At 39.5% G+C, this 27,503-nt stretch overlaps 1 protein-coding gene across 2 annotated transcripts; it reads left to right on the plus strand.

Annotated features, from left to right (window-relative positions):
- The first annotated feature begins 9,218 nt into the window (after positions 1-9,218).
- On the plus strand, positions 9,219-27,108 carry ash2l (ash2 like, histone lysine methyltransferase complex subunit). Of its 2 annotated transcripts, XM_005753065.2 has the most exons (17): positions 9,219-9,322; positions 10,306-10,363; positions 10,445-10,590; positions 10,686-10,774; positions 10,880-10,974; positions 11,689-11,784; positions 12,734-12,829; positions 12,930-13,005; positions 14,675-14,692; positions 19,425-19,524; positions 21,205-21,422; positions 22,195-22,362; positions 25,351-25,544; positions 25,948-26,040; positions 26,134-26,232; positions 26,321-26,380; positions 26,466-27,108. In XM_005753065.2, exons 1-17 carry the CDS (start codon positions 9,264-9,266, stop codon positions 26,571-26,573), a joined length of 1,773 nt encoding a protein of 590 aa, XP_005753122.1. In that variant the 5' UTR covers positions 9,219-9,263; the 3' UTR covers positions 26,574-27,108. The 2 variants fall into 2 exon arrangements, with proteins under 2 accessions (XP_005753122.1, XP_005753124.1); XM_005753067.2 differs by lacking the exon at positions 14,675-14,692 and having other exon boundaries at positions 9,220-9,322.
- Positions 27,109-27,503: the final 395 nt, after the last annotated feature.

A 27,503-nucleotide genomic window follows, 5' to 3' on the forward strand; every position in this document is an offset into this window, starting at 1 on the left:
CTCTTGTGCCTTTCCTAACTATATTTCTACACTTAGTTATTCAAATTAGTTTTTCTCAGTCGCTTTGGTGCGTTTCTCAGAACACCATTAACATTTGCACAGCGGTTAGTGCATTTCCCAAAACAATTAGTGCAAACTGCAAAACCTAGTGGATAGCCTGCAAAAGCACGTCACATGCACAGAATTGATTATCCATACCTCAAAAGCAAGTATCCATGTCAACGAAACTGTCAGTGCCATCAAAATGAAAAGTCTTGACACCATCTTTATGAACAAGATAGTCAAATGGCATTGTCATGTTTCCACTATGACAGTTTATAATTTCAGTGTTTCCCATTGCAAAAACAATTGGTGACACCTGAAAATGCTGACGACAGCACTATGGCCTACCTGTACAGCCATCTGAAATGTGCAGTAAAGTCACTGTAGATGTTATGGGAGTCTTGGGAGTAACTAAGACACTGAATACGTACGTTTCACATTTCCATTGTGTAGAAGTGTTTGTAATCCTACAGAATTGTGCAAAAGAAAAATATGCTACAGTCACTTGTTCACTGTAGAATACATGTAAACATAAAATCACCCATTTGGTAGAGCCTCCTCATGAGTGACAGCTGTAATTCACCTGAGATCAATTGTTCAATTTCGGAGACATTTCCAGGAACAATGATACAGAAAGGTATAGGATTTGCTTGACAGATGGCCAATATTTGGCATGTGATAACTAGTTCAACAATTTTGTGTGTGATGACTTAAGCAATGGATGTATGACTATTCGTTTTATTGGGAATGACTATTCAGCATCCATAGGTATGATTACTTTTGACTGACATGACATAAGCAAATGGAAATGTCAGAAAGCAGCAGGGAAATGTATGGAAGCAACTGATTCATGTCCAAAATCATTTGCAGTTTGTTCAGAGAGAGGAGAAATTGCTACTATGATGTGCACAAATGACTGAGTGTTGTGGAGGTTGAACTAATAGTTATGAGAATTTCAATTCTGATCTGAGAAACGCACCAAAGCGACTGAGAAAAACTGTAACTAGATATCTTGTATGTACAAATAGAAAGAAGTTAACCTTAAACGCAAATGTCAGTAATTGATCACCTTAAAAAATTTATATTGTACTACCAGTGCACTTTTTTGGTGTTGTTTAAGATACTCAAGGCACTCATGTTTAACTGTACCATCAGACTTAAAATATTAACTTTGATGTACTCTTGACTTAATAAAGACTAATCACTTAAACATCTAATGAAAGTTCCTGCAACATATAATTTCTTAAATTATGTTTACTTGAACAGAAATCTTGTTTATGCAAACAAATGCAAACAATTACCTTAAAAAAAACCAACAAATGTTACTCACACTATTTCTGATATGTCATGCCATTAAGGCCAATACATGATTAAGACTCATATGCACACCCAAGGCAGACAGCGTTTATCATTTCAAAGCTTTTATTTTCTACAAGGAGAAAGGAGAGTGTGATTGGTCACATAGCATAGAAGTTGGAGGACCTCACGACTGAAGGATACATCAAGGAGTCTCCTTGGCGGAAGACCAAACAAGAAATCAATGAACCACCCTCTTTCATATACAGTGGAGTAGATGGACTTTCTGTTTATGTAGTCTCTTCCACATATGTGTGGCCTCTGCACCCTTATTGGCAATCATCAACTGCATCTGTCACACAGCTGAGACACCAAGAGATGGACAGCAGCAGCAGCGGATATGACTTTCTCACAGCTGTTTGGCCAGGAGATAAAGGTACTGGCCCTGTGTACACATGGTGCTCAGTACTTTTAATATGCTACTGCGTGTTGATGACTATGACATATCAAACTTGTCTAAGATCTCCCAGAAGCTATTTTGGTTGGCCATGTACCACAGGAACATCAACACCTTCTTTGTCACAGGAACTCTTGCGACAGCTCTTAACTGGGTTCTTTTTGTAAGCTCTTCTCCTGCAGCTTTGTAAGGAGTTATTCAAACTGTGGCTTGGTGACTCACAAGCGACGTGCAAAGGTTTTGCTATCCATGTCAAGCATGAGCTGCTACTCTGTCCCAGTGTTCAAGAGTAGGGATGCACCGATACCGATACTGGTATCGGGTATCGGGGCCGATACTGTAAAATGTGTGTGTACTCATACTCGTAAAAGTTAACCGATACCATGAACCGATACCAACTTATTTCATTAATCAGAGGGTGGCTTGTCATTTCTGTTGTAGTTTTTTAGATTGGCCACTAGGGGGACATTCCGCGCTAAACAGGCACAGGGTTAGGCGAGTGAGACTGGCGACTCCAGATGAAAAAGAGAAACTGGAGGCTGCTGTAGCTAGACTAAACAAAATGTCAGCAGTGTGGACCGAAAAACAGCCAAATTTAACTTAGGTTTTATCGCTCTGGATGACCAGCCAATGCCGGTCGTGGAAAATATAGAATTGCATTGTCTTCTCAGCATACTCGAGCTGCGATATGAAATTCCCAACTGCCCATACATCAGGGAGATAATGGTGCCAAAACTTTCTGAAGAGGTAAAGACAAGCAGTGTGTCAGTCTTTGGTTTAACGGCACAGTAGACTGATGACGAGTTTGTTCATCAATGCCAAATACTTTCGTTATTTTGTTTGTTTGTTTACAATATGGACACTGCAATAATTTAAAAGTTTATTCTATTCTCAAACCTAATTTGTATTTATTTTATTCCAAACAAAAGTGTTTATTTATTATTCTGAAAGCTCAAGACAGTGCCAATAGTTCAGTGATATTTTGTAAAATTACAATGTGGAGACTCTGCAATCATTTAACAGAAGTGCTTATTTTTCACTTGAAATTTTTTTGTGGTCATTTTTATTAAGATTTTATTTTTTTATCGGCAGGGAATATAATAACACCTGTCTTCCAATTAATTGTATTTATGTGCGTGAGTGTGTGTGTGTGTGCGGTAGAAGTATCGTTTTTCTGTACTCTGTATCGGCAAGTACTCAGATCCAAGTATCGGTATCGTATCGGTTTGAAAAAATTGGTATCGTTGCATCCCTATTCAAGAGGAAACATTGTGTGAACCTCTAGTGTTGTCTTTATAAACAAAAAATGAAGAAGAGAAAAACAAAAGTAGAGAGAAATTGTTATCAACATGTGTGTGCTTTTTGAATGAAACAGTCCATCTGCTGATAGAAAAGCTACTTTAAAAAAACTGCAGCTAACAAGACATCAGCGAGTATTAATTAAATTGATTTGTTTGTTTTTTTATATTCTTTGCTACATTTTTATATACAAAAATGTTTCCTTTCTATGAAATTTTGATCACTAGCAGCCCTCAACTCACGCATTCATCCTCTCATGAACCCACAAATGGTGTGTTACAATGAAATGAAAAGTATGTTTTCTGCTGGAAATATAAAAAGAAGCAACATATGTGACCTCTGTAATGTCTCCTCGGGTTCTTTAGATGAATGGATGGGGTCAGGTCAGTTTTGCAGCAACAGCCCCTTTTTTCAGCATTTACATTTATGACAAACAGCAACAAAGTAGAATGGATAATTCTCATGGGCAACCAGCACAAGCCCTCTGTTATTCTGAGGATTACCCACAATTTGTTTTCCTTACTGTATATATTAACATTCTGTTGAAAACAGTCTAGTTTTCCTTTTCCCCCCACTAAGTTATATGTCACTATAGCTAATACTAACTAATGTAAGTTGATTACAGCAACCAACCAACCAACCCAGTGATATCACATTCTGTACAAACAGAAAATGGTGCCAAACATGTTCTAAAAACTTAATCTGTAAACAGTTATGTCTTAAATCCAGCTTCACGGATGGTGTTAAATCTATGGCAGTTTTTTAGAGGAGGTGTTCGTGTTGTAAATTAGCCTTACATGTGGTGTTTCATGTCCACTTTCAACAATTAAAATACATTTAGACCACAAAAGAGAACAATTGCCCCTATTTCAACATTCTTGGTGACAAAGTTGTTGTAAGAATGTTGATGACAAAAATTATGTGCAATTTTGAATAATTTGTTTTACAAATCAAAGTGTTCTGTGCCAAGAATCTTTATAAACAAAACAGAATGAATTAAACCAATTGGTACCTTAACCTTAACTCACACTGAAAGGCAGGTCCACTTTTTCTTGCAGACACCTCAAGAAGGTTGGCCAGTTGTAGACAGAAAAACTGTGTTTCAGTCCAGATATAGTTGACAACAGGTAGTGCTCAGATTCACAGCGAAATAGAAGGAAACAGAAACCTACACCAAAAGAAAAGTGGCCAAAGACCATTTCTCTCTCTTTATTCCTTCTGATTTTTCTCTAGTTTTGATTACAGTACATACAGCCCATTTTAGGTTGCACAGGTAGTCCAGGATGACGCATTCATGCAATGCCATAGGAAGAAGGCTTGCTGTGTCTCTCAGCACAGTCTCAAGAATTTGCTAGTGACAGGCTAACAAGGAGAGCTCAACAGAGCTGTAAATGGTATCAGCTAAGCTGCAGCACTAGTATCTGCTCTTTTGTGTCTAGAGGTACAGAACATACACTGCCACAAAAATGACCTCCAGCTGGCTATTCATGTGCATGATTTCTCCACAAGGTCTGCATGAGGGCCCAAATGTCTTAGAGGGAGCTGTGCCCACAGCATGTACGTTAATTGACATTCCCCAGAGAATATCAGTTTTTGTCTCAATGGAACCTCATTGTCTCCACAGACGACAGTTCATTAACAGTTGGGGGCGACCGTGGCTCAGGGGGTTGGGAAGCGCATCTGTCACCGGTTCGATCCCCGGGCTCTCTGTCCTGGTCGTTGTGTCCTTGGGCAAGACACTTTACCCTACTTCCTACTGGTGTTGGCCAGAGGGGCCAATGGCGCGATATGGCAGCCTCGCTTCTGTCAGTCTGCCCCAGGGCAGCTGTGGCTACCACCGTAGCTTGCCTTCACCAGTGTGTGAATGTGAGAGTGAATGAATAGTGGCATTGTAAAGCGCTTTGGGTGCCTTGAAAAGCGCTATATAAATCCAATCCATTATTATTAACACATTTTTTGTTATCAGGGAAATGCTGACCTCTACCTCTTGTTGGAAAATCCCCCCCCCCCCTTTTGATCCTTTGAGATTTGTCTTGAAAATGCATCTCTGAAATTAAATACAAAAACATTCTATAACCAGTGATTAATTGTGGACTCCTCTGTGACACTTGTTGTAAATGCATTAACAATAAAATTAGAAAAACTGTTGGAATTTGCAAATAGCATGTTTGTGGTGCCATTTCTTTGGGTTTATGGGTCTTTATTTCATTATACCTGAACCGGTTTCTTTTGGTGTTTTTTCATGCCTTTAGTTCTGAGCTATGTTCAAGCTCCTGGCATGCAATTGTCACGGTTCTGGGTCAGTTCTGACCCAGCATTTTGGGTTTTCATGTTTTGGTTTGATTTTGTATTTTTGTTTATTTTCTTGATCTTGATCTTGTGTCAGGCTATGAGGATGATGATGATGATGATGATGACGATGATGTTTAGTATGTTCCAGCTTATTCTGGTTTAGGTTTAGTTCTGCCCATGTAAAGTCCGTGTTTCTTAGTCTGCATCTTTGTGTATTGTTTCCTGTTTTATTTTGAAGGTTTACATCTTATGTCAGTATGTCTAACTTCACTCCCCCTGTCTTGTTAGCCCTAATCTCTCCCAGTTGTGTCTCCCTCCTGTTTTCCATTCTCTGATTACTCCCCTGTGTATATAAGCCCTGTGTTTGCCTTTGCTCAGTGTTGCGTTGTACCCTCAGACTTGCTTGTGTGTTTCAGTTTCCAGTGATTCAGTGTCAGTTCGTGTTTTGCTTTCTCACCAGCAATAAAGCTGAGGTTTTTGAGTTTCAATTCAGTGTTCGAGTCCTACATTTGGATCCTCCTCTCCATCCCTCCGCACACAGAGCCCTAACAGCAATGGTTTTGAGCTCAGCATTAATTATGCTTTGGGTTCCTTGTGTTTGTCAGTTGTGCTTATAAGTTTCTTATACATATGCTCTACTCTGCTCCCTATTAATTCCCCATTGTATTATTTTGTTTCTAGTTTAGTCATAAATTACCTTACATTTGTTCCACTCCTGTTCTCTCTCTGTGTTTCATCCTTGTTTATTTACTTTTTGTCTAGGTGTCAGTATCTGTTTAAGTGTTTATGCTTCCTGTTTTATTTTGATGGTTCCTTTTCTTGCATATCTTATGTTCAGTTTTTCTTCCAATGTCTCATTATGCCTAATTTGTTCCTGCTGTGTCTTGTTCTCCCAAGCGGTCTTTACTTGCCCTACCACCCTCCTGTGTATATTAGACTTGTAGTCAAGACCGCCTAAACCAAGCCCAAGACAATACCAAGACCAGAGGGTATCGAGACCAAGAGCAAGACAGACCGAGTCAAGACCAAGACAAAGTCGAGACGAGACTGAGATAAAAAAGTCTTTAAACTACAGCCAGATGCTGCTTCGTTTACGGGTGTCAGGCATATTTATGTGTTTTTGCGATGCACTCTCACAGCCCTCCTCACCGCTGTCTACTGTTTCACTCACTTACTGAGGAGACAGACGCACGCTCCACTTGACTGTCGCATCTCTCATCCTCTCCGTTTTTCACATAATGATATTATCCAATATCCTTGCATGTGATTGGCCAAAATATGGAGTGATTGGAGCATAGCTGAGCCACTGTGTGAGAGTTGAGCAGCGAAAGGAAATTAAGTGAGGAGCCGGCTCTCGCTCAGTGGGAGTCGACTCTTCGGATTCACTACAAAGCACTCTCTAAGCACGGCTCTTAGAGCTGATGCTTTTGTGCATGACACATTATCGAACGTTACATTGTGTGTCATGGATACTGTTGACTCCAAATCTCCCGACCACTATGTCGATCTGAGACAGCAATTCCAAGACAAGACCGAGATCAAAGTCCGTCGAGACCAAGACAAGACCAAGACCACGTAAAAGTGGTCTCGAGACCAAGACCGGTGAATCCTGAGCCAGAACAGCTGCAGTCCTTGCCTCCAGAAGGGTTGGCTGTATGCTCTACAAGCAGCCCCAGCCTCTGGCATCTCCAGACCACCCTGTGTTGTGTGGGTTTGGGGTTATGTTTTTTGGGGTTTTTTTGCCTTCCCAGAATATCCTGTGAGTCTTCTCAGTCAGCCCCACTCTCCTGTTAAACCACTGGTGGGTTCTAGTCACTGTCACTGGTCCCCAGCCAGGCCACCAGAGGGTCTCCACCTTCAGTTCCAGTGGCAGGCTCCAGATAGTTTCCTCCTTCAATGCCATTGCGGGCCTCATCCCCAACCATCAGCTGGGCTCCACCTCACCTGTTGACCTCATTCCCTATCTCGTCACTTTTGCTTCCTCCATTCGTTCTTCCACAGGGTAATGTAGGGTGACCAACCATCCTCTTTTTTTGCACTTGTTGACTTGTAAAAGCTTATATGATATTTTTTATTTCACCATTCATTAACTCATTCACTGCCAGCCATTGGCAGTGAATGAGTTAAACCCATTGACTCATTCACTGCCATTGACGGCTATAGACGTCAATGGCAGTGAATGAGTTAACCGCACAGAGAACATCGTTTAAGTATGTTAAAATTTTCTTTAAACAAACAGTATTATTAAAGTTCTTCAAGACTGAGCCGAGTGTCCTCTTTTTTGGAAGTCTAAATATGGTCACCCTAGGTAATGTCATCTTTGTTGCCAGTCGATTGGGAATAAGCCAATTCCGAATTTTTGGTTAATTTTGCTGAGAAAAACAAGTCTGTGAGCACAAGGAACACTCAAAATCCAAAGAAACATATGTGTGGATGCTTTGCTGGTGACATTGTGAAGGGACACTGAACCAGTATAGCTACCACAGCATCCTGCATTGACATGCCATCCCATCCAGTTTGCGTTTAGTTGAACCAGTTTGACCAAGAAGGAGAGTAATGCTGTGCTAGATGGCCTGGCCTCCACAATCAACTGATCTAAACCCAATTAAGATGGTTTGGGATGAGATGGACCACAGAGTAAAGGCAAAAGGGCCAACAAGGGCTGAGCATCTCTGGGAACTCCTTCAAGTATCTACCTCATGCAGCTCATTGAGAGAATGCCAGGTGTGGGCAGTAATCAAGCAATCTATTTTGAAGAATCTAAAATATAAAACATGCTTTGAGTTATTTCAAACTTTTTTCTTTACTATATAATTCCATATGCATTCATTCATAGTGTTGATGCCTTCAGTGAGAATCTGCAATTCAATTCAATTCAATTCAATTTTATTTATATAGCGCCAAATCACAACATAAGTCGCCTCAAGGCGCTTCATAGATACAGAGAAAAAAACCCAACAATCATATGACCCCCTATGAGCAAGCACTTTGGCAACAGTGGGAAGGAAAAACTCCCTTTTAACAGGAAGAAACCTCCGGCAGAACCAGGCTCAGGGAGGGGCGGCCATCTGCTGCGACCGGTTGGGGTGAGAGAAGGAAGACAGGATAAAAGACATGCTGTGGAAGAGAGACAGAGGTTAATAACAGATATGATTTAATGCAGAGAGGTCTGTTAATACATAGTGAGTGAGAAAGGTGACTGGAAAGGAAAAACTCAATGCATCATGGGAATCCCCGGCAGCCTATGTCTATTGCAGCATAACTAAGGGAGGATTCAGGGTCACCTGGTCCAATGTAAATACTCATGAAAGTAAAGAAAAACAATGAGGTGTGTCCAAACTTTTGACTGGTAGTAAATTTCATTTAAGACGTAAAGACTATTTTTAAACTTGTTGAATTAGATCAGATACCCACAATTAGAAAACTAAAATATTTCAACTCCTCCTAACATGGATTTTACAATTTACATTTTAAAATTTTAAATGAAAATTTTCCAATTAATGATTTTATTAGGCTGAGACTTGAAGTTGATTCAAATGGTTGTACTGTTATAGTGAAAGTAAAAAAAAATAAATAAATAAATAGAGAGAATAATCACGATTCGACTGTTTCTAATGAATAGAGAACAAAAAAACAAACAAAAACAAAAAAAACCAACTTTAACCTAACATGATTGTTTATGCTGCCCTTTAAATGTACAGCTGGATGTAATTTGTGCTTTTGATTGAGAATGGTTTGCCTTTGTTTGTTTGTTTTTTGGTAATTTTGTGTATACAAGTTGAGTACAACTTCACAAATTTGAATTCCTGTGGCGCTGATTCACTAACCGGAAGCTGTCATCTTCTCGCGATGTTTTTTGTTGTTATTGATTCGAAACATGGCGTCCGAGGTAGAGGCGGGCATTGCTACTGCAGCCGAACCTGAGTCCGGAGAAGGGTATGTGCGCCTGATGCAACAGTTTTATTGTCTGTGTAGATTGTATAGAATTTTTAGGTCATATTGCGGATTATATGTGTACATATAACCCGCATTAATTAGCATTAACGTTCTGTTTTTATCAGAAACAATGTTAGCAAACTGGCTAAACTTGCTAACTAGCGTTAGCTTTTCTTAAACTTACAGCTTAAACGCTAATGTTAGAGTTTAAGCTGGATTTATGGTCCCGCAAATGTGTCCATCCGCGTACACGTTTCCCAACATCTGCATCTGCAGGTCCATAATTTCCACTGTAGTACAAGCGTGTACAACACCGGAATAGAGCTTACCGGGGACCATTAAACCGTGCCAAAACCCAAATATCAAAAATTATAGTACGAGTAGCACAGAGTGTGGTTGCAGTGACACTTTTTTTTATTGTTTTATGCATTCGATTTCTATTCAGGTTTAACTTCGCTTTTCTCCGTCGCTAGCTAACGGACCAACAACAACACATGCGAGAGTGTCTCATAGACCGGTTGTAAGACATTGCACACCGCCTCCATCTGACAGCATAGCTCAATGCTCAGCGGCCATAAATTCTGCTTAAATTCCTGACCTACCGAAAAGCGTACGCAGACGGACACATAAAGCCAGTTTGAAAGAGAAAGCAGCTTTACACCAACAGACCCTACACTGCGTGCTCTGCTGACAAACGCGTAAAATCTGGAAATTATAACTGAAGACCTTTATGTGGAAAATAGCAATTTTCTTTAGCAGTATGCTTTTGATTAAAATAAAAACTAACAAAGGGTAAACAAGTGAGCATGTACTAGCTGAAATAAGATCCCTTCATGGATGGGTAAACTTTGGTTTTCCTTTAAAAAAAAAAATAGACATTTATATTATAAAGTTAATAGAAATGTTGTTATTGCAGTTCTCTTATGGCTGCTTTTGCATGTATAATAATTGTTCGGTCATCTGATTTGTCCATTGATGTTCAGGGAAACTGCATTTGGAGTGCTACCGACCATGGAGACTGAATCATCTAATGGCAAAGAGGTAATGGTACTGAGTTATATAACTGCTAAGGCTTTGTTTTGTAAATTCTTGCTTTTAATTATCTGAGTTTGATTATTTCAGGAGGCAGCTGGTGAAGGCTCAGAGGCTGCTGACGCTCTCACTGGATCAGGAGATGAGGAAAGTGGCAGGCAGCTGGGAGAGGTGGAGCTGCAATGTGCTTTGTGCATGAAGTGGTTCACCGCTGACACATTTGGCATCGGCACAGAGTAAAGCTATTATTCGGTAGCTGGTCAGTACAATATCAGCAGCTGTGTAACGGTCCTGACAGCTTTCATGCTCCAGTCTTTCTCCTCCTCTACAGGACCTGTCTGCCCTTTATGACCAATTATGTGTTTCACTGCAACGTGTGCCATCACAGTGGTAACACATATTTTCTCAGGAAACAAGCAAGTATGTGTGCCATGTGCTTTAACCAGCTAATAACCTTTCTGAAGCTTTAAGATCATAACTTACTCTGTGTTTTGAATGACTGACAAAACGCTTTTGGTTTCTCAGACCTGAAAGAGATGTGTCTCACAGCTCTTGCTAACCTGACATGGAGATCCAGAACACAAGACGAGCATCCAAAGACCATGTTCTCTAAAGACAAGGTACGTGTAACTGTTTTTGGCTTTTCCAATGATATTACACTTATAGGATAGCCATTAGTCTTATAAGTAGGTGTATCAAACTGTTGCCTTCCTATCCCAGACATAGTAGATGTTCATGGAACAGTTTTAAATTCTGAGTAATGCTAATCTTTACTTAAATTACTGAGTATATGAAAACTGAGGGTCAGGCAGTAAAGCAGGTCATCTACCACCTAAAAGAGCCATCTCCAGCTCCTTCAATATTCCTAAGGGTTAAAGGATAGACTATAGAACTGTATTAAAGTGGGTGTGAATGGGTGAATGAGGTTTGTGTTATACAAATTCCAGTCCAGTTAATTTCCTAAATCATAATGGGAAATGAGTACAAACATGTATAAACACACACTGGTGGATGGTCATCTCAGAGGAGCCATGGGAGGTCAGACGGTAGTGTACCTTTTGTACCAGTTTTAAGCTGGGAAACATGTGGCCAGTTACATCAGAAGGGGAGCTGAATGTAAAATCCTTTACAAATAAATTAAGTGACTAAATTAAGTGGGAGGCAGATGATCCGCTGTGGTGACAACCTGTTAAAAGGGAGCAGGGGGAAGAATTCAAGCTTATGGACATTTATGTGAAAGAATTATTGTTTACCTTTTTTTAACTTGTTGAAGCCCTCCTAAATTGTAGGATTAATTAATTTTCAATTTTCCTTTTTATTTTCTTTTGTTACAGGATATCATCCCATTTATTGACAAGTACTGGGAGTGCATGACAACTCGACAAAGACCCGGGAAGCTCACCTGGCCAAACAATATAGTGAAGACGATGGTACAGTGACTGCTACAGTCCATTACACAGAAAATATAGGCAGTTATGCTTTAAATTCTCTTTTTTTATTAAAAAACAAAACAAAAGACAAACATGTCCATGTGAAGACAGCACAGTTAGGAAAAGAATCAGAATACTTTAATAATCCGTAAGGGAGTGATGTGGGTTACAGTTGCTTCAAGACAATAACAGTAACAGACTAAATTAATTAATTAGTACAATATATTACAAAGTTTAAAAATGTAAGAAATATCACTTAAATATACAAATAGCTCAATTTAAATATTAAGAATATTACAGAGGTGAAATATATATGATTGACATTTACCTTTAACCTGTTAAACTTTGTCATTTGTTATTTTACTGTAGAGCATGTGCAAAAGGGTGTAACTGTTGCAGTGTGCACTGTACATTAGATGGAGGAGTTGTACAGAGAGAGAGCCACATGGGAGGAATGATTTTCTGTGTCATTCAGTGGTGCATTTTGATAATCTCACTGTCTTACTGAACATGCTCCTGTGACTGGCCAGCCTCTCTGGCACCAACCTAAGGAAGTCCAGCTCCATCCCCACCACATTAATGGCCTTGTGGATGACCTTATTGAGTCTGTTGGCATCTGCGACCCTCAACCTGCTGCCCCAGCATGCAACGTCATAGAGGATGGCACTGGTCACAACAGACTCGAAAAAGTCCTGAGCATTGTCCACCAGATGTTGAAAGACCTCAGCCGCCTCAGAAAATAGTGTAGAGTGCAGTGATGTTTTTGACCCAGTCCAGTTTATTATCTATGTGTACTCTGAGGTATTTATAGAAATGTTGTTTAACCATTCTTATAACTATCCACCCTGCTGCACTGCTATATCATGACCAGGTATCCTCATATAAATAAATATGTAATGATTATTGAAATGTTGTAGTATTAGTATTGAGTAGAACTTTTATTTTCCAGTGCAAAGAGCGCGATGTTTTCCTGGTGAAGGAACACCCTGATCCAGGCAGTAAAGACCCTGAAGAGGAGTACCCTAAATTTGGCCTTTTGGACCAGGTATTTTATTCTGTTATTTGTTGCACACTGGAGGGGCATTTGTTTCTTTTTTTTCTTTTTTTTTTAAATACAGTGTGTAAAAATTGTATTTCTTGTGTAGGACCTGGGAAACATTGGACCCTCATATGACACACAGAAACAGACTACTGGTACTCCCATGGCTGGTGGGCTCAATGGTAAGGGTGCAAAACAATATTCCAAACTGTAATAACGATAAGCACAGATTAGTCCTGTTATATAACATTGTGTGTTAAAGAAAAAGAGGCTAAAATATTTGCAGGTGGTTTCACACCCACAGTTTGATTCGTTTTTGGTTCACTTGACATTATTATAAAATAAACAGACATTTTGGATAGATTTAACAGCTGTCATCCTGCATGCAGCAACAACTCTCACAGTTGCACATGTAAAGATAACATTTCGGAGATGTCACAGCAGATGATGGTGCACTTTATCGACATTGACATGTTTATCATCATTAACAAGAAACTTATTGCAGGCATTATAATCTGGCTCTGGCTCAGCCAGCATATAATGTTTATAACTCTGTAGCAATCAGAATTATTGTCTGAAGGCCATGAGAAATGCCCAACAGATTTCCTTTTCCAAGTGGATCATTATGGCTGAAGAGGTTCAGTGTTTTTAGTGCGTATGTCCAACAGGGTTGGATGTATATTTATATCCATATATAAGTCACACTCAAGAGAAAAGAACATAATCAGGAGTACTCACGAATCAGAAGGAAAAGATATGATCACACAGGTGGTCCATTAATGTTGTGAAGGAGGTCATGCTGAACATTGAAGTGTCAGAGGAGGATGTTAGGAATGGGGTGAGATGGAGGCAGGTGATTTGCTATGGCAACCTCTCAAGGGAGCAGCTGAAAGAGAAGATATATTCATTAAATTGTTAAGAGGTCACTGTTATACTAACTGGGCAAAATGTGCAGAAGCATGTAATAGCAACTTTTCTTTTGCTAAAAAATTAAAGCTTTTGCTCAGTTATTCCACTGTTTGTGGATTCATTTATTGGTTAGGTGTAATGTTTTCAGGTTTGGGGCTAGAGATTTTTTTATTTTTTTTTTGAGCAAGTTAACCACCTTATCTTGATTGACTGTCATCCCTCTTGGTCACATCAGTGACAAAAAAGCCTAGCTTTTGAAATGACTTCTTGCTTTCCCGTGCTCTCTCCTTGGTCATACAAGCACTGAGGTCTCAGTGAAGGAGAGTGATGTACAGTGCGTTAGAGCAAGCTTGTGTTGATTAAAACTTTCTCTGCTGCAGTCACTCTTAACATAAATGGTTTTTATTTTGATTGGGCTTTTTTTCACCATAGAACTGGATAAAATTCCCTTGGATACATGCCAAGGCCCTCCTTTTCAGGCAGAGTTGGTTAGGTTTCATTTGCACCAGAGTTTGACAGCTTTCACAAACTGCTGGCATCTATCATAGTAAACCCTTGATTACAATTTCCATGTCCTCCAGGGTTTGCTAGGGTCCAAGTGATATAAATTTTGCCATCAGATGGTGAGTGTGAGGGCAGGGCAGACCTTGATGTGCCTGCCTATTGATTTTTGTTTGTCTTCTCCCCCCTTTTGCTACCTGACTTGTCCACAGAGAAGTGAACATCAATCTGAGTGTAACAGGAATGACTACTTGGCCATTGTGTCTCTACCTTTCCATGTCCACAACAGAGTATAATCAAGGCGTAAGAGTGTGACTAAACTGAACCAAATGGGTTGGGTGTGAAATCAGCCTTACATGAATAATGAGCTGTAAACTCCCCAAACTCAATCAAATGGTGTGATATGTGATTCCCATAGTGATTCTGTGCATTATGTTCCAGGTGGATCTTCTTTCTCAGGTGAATATGTGGTGTGTTGGCATCTGGAGTAATTAGTGTGGGGTTTGTGTGTGTGTGTCATAACTTCTCTGGATAGAAGTTGGCCCAAATGTTCCAATCAGACTTTCCTGTGTAGCACAAACCAACCCAAACTGATCCCCAAAAAGCATCTTGAGGGCAACTTCATCCACATCCAGTTGTAACCTCCCTGTTTGCTCTCTGCATCTGTTTGGTCTCCCACCCACCTTCTAAAAAGCTTTTACCCTCATTTGTGAATCTTCCTTGTCTCTGGCTTGCTGCTAATGAGCTCTGAAATCCTTCAAAATCTCCCGACTGTAATGGCACTCTGCCCTTCCAAAGTGCAATGGCTGCAAGAATAGATTTTCATTTTTGATTTGCTATTGGCTTTTACCCAATGCTTATTAGCCTCATCCTCTTCAATTGCCTCCATCTCAAGTTTTGTGTCACAGGTCTGGAGCCATAAAATTACCTTAAAAAGATAAGCTTGACAGCAAAGGAAAAAAACCCCAAAATGACAGGTTTTAGACATTTCTAGAAACAATCTACAAAAATATCCTACAGTAGTGTGAAAAATTAATTATTTTCTCGCATTTTATTTACCGAACAATTGTGTTCACTAAATAAAATGGAAATTGTGAAAATAATGTCTAGATTAGAATCTTTAATGTTTGTAGTTTGTGATGATCAAATATTTTAACATCACAATGAATTTTAAAAATTAGTTGTTGTTGGCATTAAGCTGTACTTGCAATGGGATATTTATAATATGCATTTATTACTTCAGCTCACACCTACATTCAGTGGTTAAACCTGTAGTTCACAAATAGCCTTTTTCCATTAGTACCTACTTGGGTTGGCTTGACATGGCTCAACTCGGTTTGTAGGGTTTCCAATATAAATGGTACCAGGTATTTTCTTTAGTACCACCTCTGCTGGGGTTCCAAGCAATCTGAGGCAAAAATCTGACGTCAACATACTTCGTGCCAATGATGGAAGTGTCTCTCCTTCGTGAAAATCAACACCAACTTTGAAACCCAGCAATGAGGGGGCAAAAAAATAAGAACACTGTGGTCCCAGAATCTGACAAAAAGCCATACACTGAGCAGCAGGTATACCGTTGACTCAGCGTCCTCCTTTGTTGTGGGGTTTGTGTTGCATGCAAATGAGTCACGGGACCTTCGACTATGTTGCTATAATGACCCCATGTACATTTGGTGGTATTCAGTTGTAATGAAAATGACCAAAACTGCAGGTATGTGATTAGGTACTAGTGGAAAAGACCTATAATTTAGTTAAAAGTAAAGTCAGGTAAAGTAAAAGATGTCCAGATGTATATTGAACAACTGAGTAGCACGTTAGAATTGGAGACAAAAATTTGACTTAAAAATTAGAAAAATAAGAACTGAGTTATGTGCAGCTACTGAGAAGCCATCACTTGGATCACTAAACTTATTGAGTGGGCATGTTTGGTTAGTTCTTGTTTACCTTAGAGCACTTAATTCTGACTTTCTATTTGTGTTTGGAGGAATGAGTTGAATCAAATGAGTAGGTCTTGTTCCATTTAATTTACATTTTGCCAGACAGATGTGGCAAGGGCACATGAAAGAGGCATTAGAGGCTCATAGTATTTGGAAAATGCCACATAACTCATGGACTAATTCCTGCCTTTTTGTGTCTGCTGTCCTTCCTGTGTACTCCAGATGCTGAATAAGCTGCTTTCTCCATTTGTGTGTGTATGCTTAGTGGTGGTTTTGGCAATATTATTATAAAAAAGAAAGAAAGAAAGAAACAATAGTTGTATTCAATAGTTGTATATCAAATAGTAATATTGAGCAGCAAACATTTGTCTTTAAAGTCATTTACACATATTTATTGCAACTTGTTTTCAATGGCTGTCTGTCCACAAATTCACTGCTGCTTTATCTGTACTCTGGCCTTTGGGTTCAGTTATACCAACAGCACTTGAGCTAAGTCAGTCATAACTTACTGTAACTTCTTGTGTAGCCCCGGTTCTCAAAGCAGCACATGTTAGATGTTTCACTTGGAGATGCACATTGCTGGGTATTCTTCAGAAGCATGATACCAGTCCTGATCTGCTGATGATCACAACAACTGTTGGGCTGAACCACTCACCCTTAAATAGCTTGCTCTATTGCACAGTCTGGACAAACGTGAGGAGGGAGGACCAGCATGTTGTGGCACAGATGCCCCTTAAACAGGGCTCGGGATGCTGCTAGACAACAAGTAAAGTGAGCTTGCAGACCCACTGGCACCTGCAGCCCCTGACTCGTATAAACACTGATAAGCCAACCCAGTAAATGAAAAGCTGAAGAACTTTGCCAAAAACTCTTTTTCCTGCACAAAAAAAGCATTCAAAATGCAAACAGGGCACATATTATTCTTTAGACAAAACCAAAGGAGACATGGAGAGATAAAAGTCACATATGAACCAATCACGTTAGGAAATGAATGCTCTCCCCTTGCAGAGGCCCAAATCACTGCTAAGTCTCCAGAGGCCATCTGGGGGCCCCTTTAAAATGTTTTCATTTTAAAGGGGCCCCCAGAAAAGGACATGCAGGGTGGTTGGCCAGCTGTTTTATCCCCAAACCCTACATGACAAATAGTAATAGCAGCCCAGTAAACTTTAAATGTGCTTGTCAATCAGGTCTTAAAAGAATGACAAAAAACTACTCAAACCAGACATGGAAAGGGAATGTGACACCAATCCTCATCCTCTGTTTACAATTTTAAAGAGATCTGGTGGATCCCAGAGCATTTTAAATGGTGTTAAACCCTGTGGAAGGCCATCGGCTCTTGCACTTTTCAGCTTGTGTAACCAGTGTGAATGCAGTTCCCCCTAACATTTGAACATTTACTGATTACCCTTCCTGTAAACTGCCCCAGCTGGACAAGCTTGATTCCACAGTGACTGCTCTCTGAGACTGCACGGTGCCCACTGGGACTCCTTGCGTCAGAAAAGCTGGATGTCACCAATGGCATAATGCTATTGTGCATTCTACTGTTACAATTACTCTTTTCTGCTGTGCACTGGGCTAGGTCTGAGATATGACACCCAGCACTTAAAACTCTCTCCTCTATACCCAGCTGAATCAGACTACTAGGGTACCTGATGCTATAAGCCCCAGTAACAAATGCATAATCTGAAGGTACCCATTTGTGCAGGTGGTAAAGAATGAGGCACGCTCTGAATGCCTTCACTTTAGTAAAGGAAATTGAGTGTCTTTTAAACTGTATACTTCCCATTACCCCAAACCTGTTGCCAAAGATGGCTGCCCCTCCCTGAGCCTGGTTCCTCCGAAGGGTTTTTCCTCTTAAAAAGAAGTTTCTCCTTCTCACTGACACCAAGTGCTTGCTCAAAGGGGTTCATTCGATTCTTGGGATTTTCTCTTTATTGTTGTAGGGTCTTTACCTTACAATATAAAGTGAGGCAGTTGTTGTTATGATTTGGTCATATATAAATGGAATATAATTTAATTGAGTTCACGGATAACCCAGAAAAGTTATGTTGTTGACAACTTTTTCTGTGTTTATAGAAATGCTCAGGTAGGTCAGATGTATCGTGACAGCAGTGACGCAGCCTTCTGCTCTGGACATGTGAGAAGGAGCCAGTCATCTAAAAGTATAGCTAAAAAAACTTGCCTACTGCCTCAGGACACTTTTGTTCCTGCTTCAGTGCAGTGTACAAAAACAATGGAACTAAGGGATTGGCCAAATGGCAGCACTGTGTACTTGTAACAGGCGCCTCAGATACCTGCTGGCAGGGTAAAATTATGTGTCCTACAGATGTAAACCAGTTTCCCTGGTGCGTTAGACATCTCAGAGATACATGAGTGACCATCCCAAATTTGTATGTTGTGAGTAAACTGTTCAGACCCTGCAGAACAGGGCAAATGCTGCCCTATGTTCACCAAATTTTTATAATCACCTTGATCTTTTCCCACACATGCCTTCTGTGACACTGATACCTCTTCCAGCAGCTGGGAATAACTGGTTTGCTGGTATTCTCTGTTACCACAGCAAGCCAAGTAATATTCAACCTGTAATGTAGCACATTTGCAGACGTTCTGCATATCTGTCCTAGCAGTGGGGGAGTTTGGTGCGCTGTCCTCTTTACCTCAAGGGGGAATGAAAATTTTATGCGTCATCCTCCTAGTTGGATATGAGGAGCTGTGAGGTGTTCTCATAGTGATCCTCATAATCTCCAGTACCTCATTCAGTGGTGCCACAGTGGCAAGGTCCATTTGTGGTTAAACTTCCACAACTCCTTGTCATCACTGTCAGTCAACATGTCAGCCCAGAGTCGACTGTTCCCTCAGGACTGCAGGAGGGCACTGTCATTTCTGCAGATTTCTGCACCAAACTAGTGAAAGAAAAGACCAACCTAGTAGTTAAGGTCAGGTTCAGTAAATACCAGTTGGTGTAATCAGACCTGAAGACTAGTGCCTGCAGTACTGCAAGTCTTTATATGTCCACCACACCTAGGTAGAGCTAAGCTAATGGAAAGCTAATTTAAGACGCCGGCCCTGCAATAAATTCTCCTTTCATGAATATTGGTTGAGATTGATGAGAGGGGAGAAAAGCTGACATAAGGAAAATTTCTTGCAGGACTGCGTGAGAAATTGGCATCTAAGTGTATATTGCCTTTGCTACTGTCTGGCTGTTTGTGTGCCTGTGTGGGTTCATTTGAATAATCTATCTTATGTTCTTGAAGGTGCTTTGGCCCCTGGCCCAGGAAAAGGAAGAGGTGCCAAACGTAAACAACAGCAGCAACAAGAGGGGACGGCTGCAGGAGCAGCTAAGAGAACTAGGAGGTACTAACGGTCCTGTATTATGATATTGCACTGTTGTATGTTCTGTCTGTTATGTATCATGTATAACAACTGGGAGGCTTGTGTTTATTATATACTCAGTTATCACTATAACATCAGCAAAGTTTATTTAAATGTGATGAATCAACTAATGTCAAATACATATTGCATAGCTAAGTTATAGCTTTCTGGCTATATGCCTGCATGATGGCCATTACTGTTTAAAACAAATATAAAATATGCATCTTTGCTTACATTATATGATTTGGTGATGGCTAAAATCCATTTAGTTGGTGAGGTAATTTGGCAAACTGGCACTTAGCATTTCCATTCTGGTTGAAGAATTCCTCAAAGTGACAGGCATAATGTCCAGGGGAAATACTTTGGGACAAAGTCAACATAGGCTTTTTTTCTTCTTTTTCCCCCTGATACACAGGCAATAGGTGAGCATTGATCAACCAGCTTAGTTTATGTTTGCAGTTAAAGGAAACCAAGGGAGTTTGATTTCGGAGTCTATTTAAGTTTTAAGGTTTAGGTAAGTCTATTCGGACACTGGGCCTCATTTATTAAAATTTCCGAGGAAATGTTCTTACCGTGTGCAAAAAAGTGGATTCCACACAAAATTACTGTTGAAATGATTAACTGCACATACTTGGTGCAGTTAATCATACATCTATTTTGTTCTCACCACATGCATATCATAGTAAATCAGAATCATTCAGAACCAACAGCCTTGTGCACTCTCCATACAATTTGCATGTTGCCCTGCCTCCACTTCACAATATAAGTACATACTTTTGAGTGATGTTGTTGTAAGAGAAGCCTGTACCTCTAAGGCAAAATATAAGCAAAAAATCTGTCCCAGAAAATTGAATGGTAGTTTTGCAGGTCCACGTAGACAGCCGGAAGAAACTGCTTTCCAAAGTGTAAGTGACAGTCATTTAAAAATAATAATAATAAAAAGCAACACTTGGGCTGAAAACAGTACATGAGTGATTACGGACTTTGTGATGGATGGCGATATCATCACCCTGACTGCAGGGAATATACTTTCTTCTTACATGTTCATCACTCTTACTCTTGTCTGGATTATTACCTAGTCAGCAGCTCACTGTTGAGACACTGTTTCAGACATTTAGATACACCCAAAGCTGTCAGCGATCATGCTCCTGTGTCTTTAATACTAGTAATTAAGAAGGTCATTCTGCCAAGTAAAAACTGGAGATTTAATAAATCATTGCTTAAAGATGAAAGAGAAAGAAGAAAAGAGAAAACAAGTATTCAAGAATTGGAGGAAACCAATAAATCCTTTTCATTTCATTCATTTGGTTGATTCTCAATATGATAAACTTCTCAGATTAGCTGGCAGGAGGTCTTATCATCTTTTTGAAGATGCCCACTACTTTTGAGGAGACCACTCTGCAGGCAGGAGGATCTGCCAGAGGTGGAGGGGCTGGATGGGCCTGGACCCCCCTGTCCTTGTTGGATTTTGGGGAATTTATTTTAAAAAAAAAACATAGCTTGTGGGCATTTTAGTTATGGATATATAACAAATATATAGTTATATAGATGTCATAGTTATCCCTATGCATTTTTCTAATGCAAATCTATTTTGTTCCTCATGCAACTTTAACACGTGCATGCTACCATTAAATTACAACTGGTCATTCTATCTCTTTGCAGCGACCCTCTGTTCTCTGCTCAGCGGCTGCCTCCTCATGGTTACCCACTGGAGCACCCATTTAATAAAGATGGCTACCGTTATGTCCTAGCAGAACCAGACCCGCATGCTCCAGACCCAGAGAAGCTCGAGTTGGACTGTTGGGCAGGCAAACCCATACCTGGTGATCTGTACAGAGCGTGTCTGTATGAGAGAGTGCTGCTGGCCTTACATGACAGAGGTATGGGTTTCAAGGACGTTCTGTTTTCTTCGTATGAACAATACTGCGCACAAGGCTTGAGCCACCCTTGAGTTCATTGTATTTTGTTTGAGGCAGTTTATTGAAACACGGACAACGAAAATGTAAATTCATTATATGAGGCAGAGTGTAGAATGTCAAGAAGTTTGAAAGTCGATATTTGGTATGATATCTTTTTCCTTCAAAACAGCCTGAACTCTCTTTGGCAGCTTTTTTGTTATTCATTTTTGCAGTCCTCGGGAGTAGTTTATCAGGCATCTGATGCAAAATTGTTACCTACAGTGAAATTGGACCCATTCCAACCAAACATGCTGTTGAAACCACAAACATCATATTGGAAAGACAATGTGATGTTTGTGCTAAAGGTATAAGGATCACAATGTCTTTAGGGACAAAAAGTACCTAAAGATATAACTGAAAGTTGGTCCTTTGCTAAGTTTTCTGTTATGCTTGGGCACAACACTGAATCATCCCTCAACTTAGAAACTAATGAATGTTTGAATCATTCATAGGTGAGTTGCTTAACAAATTTTCCTCTGAAAATTTTCTAGTACAAAGACTGAAACTGAATCCAAAAGTATTTAATATCTTGATGTTCAGAAAGTACAACTGTTGCTCAAAACCACTTTTAAAAAACAAATTACAAAAAAGTCCGGTTCCTTGAACACAAAATGGAGTGAGGTTATAGGTGACTCAAGACTTTTCATGGCACTTTACTTTATGCTGTGTATGAATAAGTATGTTTATGTTGCAGCGCCTCAGTTGAAGATCTCTGATGACCGCCTGACAGTGACTGGGGAGAAGGGTTATTCAATGGTCCGAGCTTCCCATGGCGTCCGGAAAGGCGCCTGGTACTTTGAGGTGTCTGTTGATGACATGCCTCCAGAGACCGCAGCCAGACTTGGCTGGTCTCAACCACTTGGTCAGTAGTGCTTTGTACTCATACAAATATGATTACATTTACATCTACAATATAGTTTGTGTACAGAGTAGGGCTGGGCCATATTATACCGTTCACGGTAATACCGGTATAATGTTAGGCAACGATAGGAAAATGAAATATCGCGATAGAATATGAGTAAAACGCGCATGCGCAGTGCCTTTGTTTTCATACGCACATGGCCGATTGTTGAGTGAAACAGATGAACCAGAATTGGTTTGTAAAAATGGTGCAACTTCAGTGATGTGGAACTGGTTTGGTGTTTGTCCGTCAGATACACGACAAAGCACATTTTTTTGCAGAACATGCAAGCGGCCGTTGTTATTGTCGTATTTGTCGGACTAAGATGCTCTTAAATCTGGGAGTAATCTGGGTCCTAAACCCCGGCTGTTTCAGGTCAAACGAACACTGCAGCATCACCAAGAGTAAACTGTCTAAATTCTTTAATCTTTAATAAAACGATCAGCATTGCTGCTTTACCAGATGTAACTATGAAGTTTAACTTCCAGGCATCCATGAAAACAAAATGTATTACATTTAACGGAGTTAGAAGTTAGCAGGAAGCTAGCGGGAGTTAGCGCGCCAGTTACCTAAGCATGATATAGCATGTTCTGACTGAGAGATTTCTGAAAAAAATCAAACGTACAGCTCTGCTATCACTTCCAACATAAATGAAGATAGGAAACTAAACAGCAGTGACGTTTGTAGGGTTACTGAAGTTGGGCTAGCTGGTATATAATGATGTGCTACGTGCTCGCTAGCGACACAGCTATGTTAGCATAACATAAACAGTGAAGCTGGAGGACGAACACTAACACTTTTCCACTTATAAAAGTAGAAAGACATATACAATGGCATTAAAATAATATATAATTATAAAGTCTCATCAATTGACTGTAGATTAGATTAATAAGAGTTTACAAGGTTATCATAGTTCAGTAAAGCTAAACTAAAAATACAAACTTGGGTGTGGAAAGATATTTTTCTTAACTTGTAAAAGAATAAAAACTAATTTAAAGAAAATTATATAGTGTATCTGAAAAATTAACTAAAAGAAATGTATATTTTGTGCATTGAGGCAGGAATGTCATCACTGTGGGTCAATATCATTTAAGTGTATTGTGATAACCAGAGCCTTCATTCTGATTTAAAAGCTAAAACTATAGAAACAATTGTTTGTTACAAAAACTAACAAATTGAAAATCAAATTTTAATACAGAAAAAAATGAAATGATGGAAAGAAAAAATAATGGCTTACATTAGACCTTTAGATTTCCCTTAGTGATGACATTTTGTCACAGTAGTAATCTTGCTCAAAAGGACCACAGATTCAGGTTTGGGGCGGTCAGGTGTGTGCTCGGCTGAAGAGCAAGTGTGACACTCCGTTCATTAGACTTATAGCTGAACTGCCAAGTCAGGCTCAGGGTGTTTAAAGTGAGGCTAGGGTGATGTCTAATGATGGTTTGCAGGGTGCCAGGAAGATTTTATGGTGTTTAAGGCCCTGGGGTCTTGTCCTCTGTGCATGGTGATGTCTGGGTCTTCTGTACTCTTGAGGACCCATGCAGGGCTCAGATCTCCTGGATCTCTGGCTTCTCACTCTTATCATGATTGTTATGTAATAAATATATTAATGTGAATAGTATTTATTTTTTAAATTTATTTATTTATGTTTAAGGAAAAGAAATTGAGTAGCAGGAGAGACTTGTAGAGCTACCCTTGACAAAGCAAATGTGTTTGGCACATCAGAATTCAGTTTGCCTTTGGGCTCTCAAAGCTGTGCTCCTGAGATAGCAATTATATTGGGGCTACCTGCTGTTACTGCCGATCTAATGGTAAATGGCCTGTATTTGTATAGCGCTTTTACTACAGAGCAATTTTCAGTTTTTGGACAATAAAGATTAGTTGTATATACATTAACATGTTCAAAATGCACAACATGTACATTTAATGTTGGCTTTGGCTCAGGAGGTAGAGTAGGTCACAAGACTGGCAGGGATATTAAGATACTAACCCCAAATTGCTCTCCATTGTTTCCATCGGCGTGTGACTGTTGGATAGAAAGCACTTAAGCATAGAAAAAAAAGTGGTCAGTTGATCATTAGCACCTGTTTTTGTTTTTATGTGCATTAAAGTTATATAAAAGTGTGTACATAAAATCGTTTCCAGGTCAGTAAACACACCCAGAATTCATACATAAAGCACACGGGATTATAAGGGGCACCGTCGATTTTCAGAAAAATCAAAGGATTGATTTTAAGTGTGCCGTATTTTCCAAAAAACACGGTAATAACGACGGCCCGCTAGCATGCTCTACCAAAAATAGTACTTTGTTGTGTATCTGATGGACGAAAGCTAAACCAGTTCCACACTGAAGTTGCAACATTTTTACAAACCAATTCTGGTTCATCCGTTTCATTCAACGATCCGCTTTCGTCCGCCATGCTTTTTCTGCCATGTGCCTATGAAAACAAAGGCACTGCACATGCAAGTTTTACCCATATTCTATCACGATATTTCATTTTCTTATCGTTGCCCAACATTATACCAGTATTACCATGAACTGTATGATATGACCCAGCCCTAGTGTATACTGCGTCTTATGTAGTGACTTCGGGGACAGCATTCAGCCACCTCTGTGGCTCCTAACTAGATGGGAGGCTAAGAAATTCACAAACCTCAAAATTTTTCTTTAATGAGTATCTGCCATTATTATGTATTGATATATACATCAGAACAGGTCCTCTTTTTCCTTTCAGCTTTAAGGTTTGTTTGTCCTTACTCATGTTTCAGTTAATATGTATTCCCTTCAATTTAAATAATAAATTGTGTTGTCACTCTTTACCAGAGTGGATAGTGGATATCATTCTTTGGCATAATCTGGCAGCCCTAATATAGAGTTAGATACTCAGCTGCTTTGACAAAATGTTAATACCACAATATCTAACATGTTGGATCTTATTTATAACTTAGGTAACCTGCAGGCGCCTCTGGGTTATGACAAGTTCAGCTACTCTTGGCGCAGTAAAAAAGGGACGCGGTTTCACCAGTCAATAGGAAAACATTATTCCTCAGGCTACAGTCAGGGAGACACACTGGGCTTCTTCATAGAGCTGCCTGAAGACACAGAGACAGCGAAGGCTCTGCCTGATACATACAAGGACAAGGTAACCGCAGCTACATCAGCTGCACTTCTGATTTCTTCTTGTGTTCAGCATTGCATTTCTGTCACATGCAGTTGTATCAAAATGGTCCCAAGAGCTTGGCTGTGTTTCATTTGTCCACCTCCCATGTTACTTATACAAGAGAGATAAATGCCAATCAGATTTATACCACTGGATACCACTGCCAGTATTTTTAAAGGAACAGCAACTGTTGGAATGATAGATGTGTTCCTCTGAGCCAGAATTTGTGTTGTAGAAATAACACAAATTAACAGTATTATTACTAGGCTGGAGTAAATAAAAAGAAATAAATAAATAAAATAATATAAATATATATTATTTTTCCTCATTATGTTTTCATGTCTTTCTTGGACTAGTTGGATCTAAAACCAGTTTCTCTTTTCAGGCACTAATTAAGTTTAAGAGTTACCTGTACTTTGAGGAGAAGGACTATGTGGACAAAGCAGAGAAAAGCCTCAAACCAATGAGTCCCAGCAGGGTTAGAACATTTTTTCAAAATTAATTCCAGAGGAGAAAACCTACTGTCATTTTCCACTACCTACCTCTTATTGGCCCAGCTCTTGTTTTTCAGATGATTTTCTACAAAAATGGAGTGAACCAAGGTGTTGCCTTTGAAAACCTGTTTGAGGGCATCTACTTCCCTGCCATCTCACTATACAAGAGCTGCACAGTGAGTACACATGCACATTTGATGATTTATTTGATTTTAAGGTTGGAAAGGGGTTTGTGTTTTTTTAAGTATACCCTTACCTCTTCAGGTTTCTGTCAATTTTGGACCCCACTTCAAATACCCTCCAAAGGATGTTAAGTACCAGCCGGTGAGAGCTTCATACCTTTTAAGATTCCCAACTTTCTCCAAATGATCTTGAAACTTCCTCTGAGTCATTGTTTGATTACTTTCAGATGAGTGACATGGGCTGGGGAGCTGTGATCGAACACACTCTGGCTGACATGCTGTACCATGTGGAGACTGATGTGGATGGACGACGTAGTCCTCCATGGGAGGGATGAAAACATTGAACTGACTATACACACACCCCTGAGTCAAAAACGTTGTTCAACCTTTAGATAGCCAAAATGAAAACACTTCATGCCTGCAGTAAACTGTAGGTCAAATAAGCAGCATTTCAGCTCTTGCAATATTAAAATATCGTCAGCAGTATGGGCTGAATGAATTCTTCCTAGACATAAAACATTTAAAATGACACCGAACTGTGGGCTGCATATCATTGTTACCATAGGGCGAAGTTCCATATCAGGCTTTTCTGAATTAGTTTACTTATGGTGCTCCGGTTTCAAATGTGTATAATTTAAAGTTGTTATGCTTTAGAAAGGTTTTAGTTCAAAACATTTTTGGCACCATGAAGTTGTGTGTGTTGTTGCAGCCAAACAGAGCCAATTCACCATTTCACTTATTGTCTAAATGAAAGTCTTTGTTATTGTCTCTTTTGGGTGAATTTTATTTGTTTGTGTTTTTTTTACGCTGGGTTAAATTTAATTAAAAAATCCCACATCCAAGTTGATCTGATTAATTAAATCTGTTTTTTGTTGAATGGTCTTTTTGGTTCACCTAGCCTTTTTCTAAGGAGCTGCTTTACTGGTGAACTTTGAAATTATTTGTATCTATGATGTAGAAAGACTAATTTTATACACAGTTTCTCTCCTATACTGTGTCTGAATGAGCTGTAATGAATACCATCAGTCGCCCACTACCAAGGAAAATGTTCAATACCACTGGGAAGATCTTGAAAAGGGTATTTTTCCCAAATTAGAAGTCAGATTTAAGATTAAATTTATAGCTTTTATAAAGTTTTACAAAAAAAAAAAATATTGCATTACAGAGAGTGAAGGTGAAATATATTTTAGAACCTATTAACACACAGGGTACAAAAAGCCAGTATAATACCTATCATCTGAACAATTTATTTATTGTAAAAGAAG

The sequence above is a fragment of the Pundamilia nyererei genome, unplaced genomic scaffold (genome assembly GCF_000239375.1).
Source record: "Pundamilia nyererei isolate P.nyererei 1_Seehausen unplaced genomic scaffold, PunNye1.0 scaffold00398, whole genome shotgun sequence".
NCBI classification, from domain to species: Eukaryota; Metazoa; Chordata; class Actinopteri; order Cichliformes; family Cichlidae; genus Pundamilia; species Pundamilia nyererei.

Coding starts and splice junctions, on each gene's coding strand:
- ash2l (XM_005753065.2), top strand. CDS start 9,264: ATGGCGTCCGAGGTAGAGGCGGGCATTGCTACTGCAGCCGAACCTGAG. Junction 11,785..12,733: donor ACAATATAGTGAAGACGATG/GTACAGTGACTG, acceptor TTTATTTTCCAG/TGCAAAGAGCGCGATGTTTT. Junction 26,233..26,320: donor CACTATACAAGAGCTGCACA/GTGAGTACACAT, acceptor TTACCTCTTCAG/GTTTCTGTCAATTTTGGACC.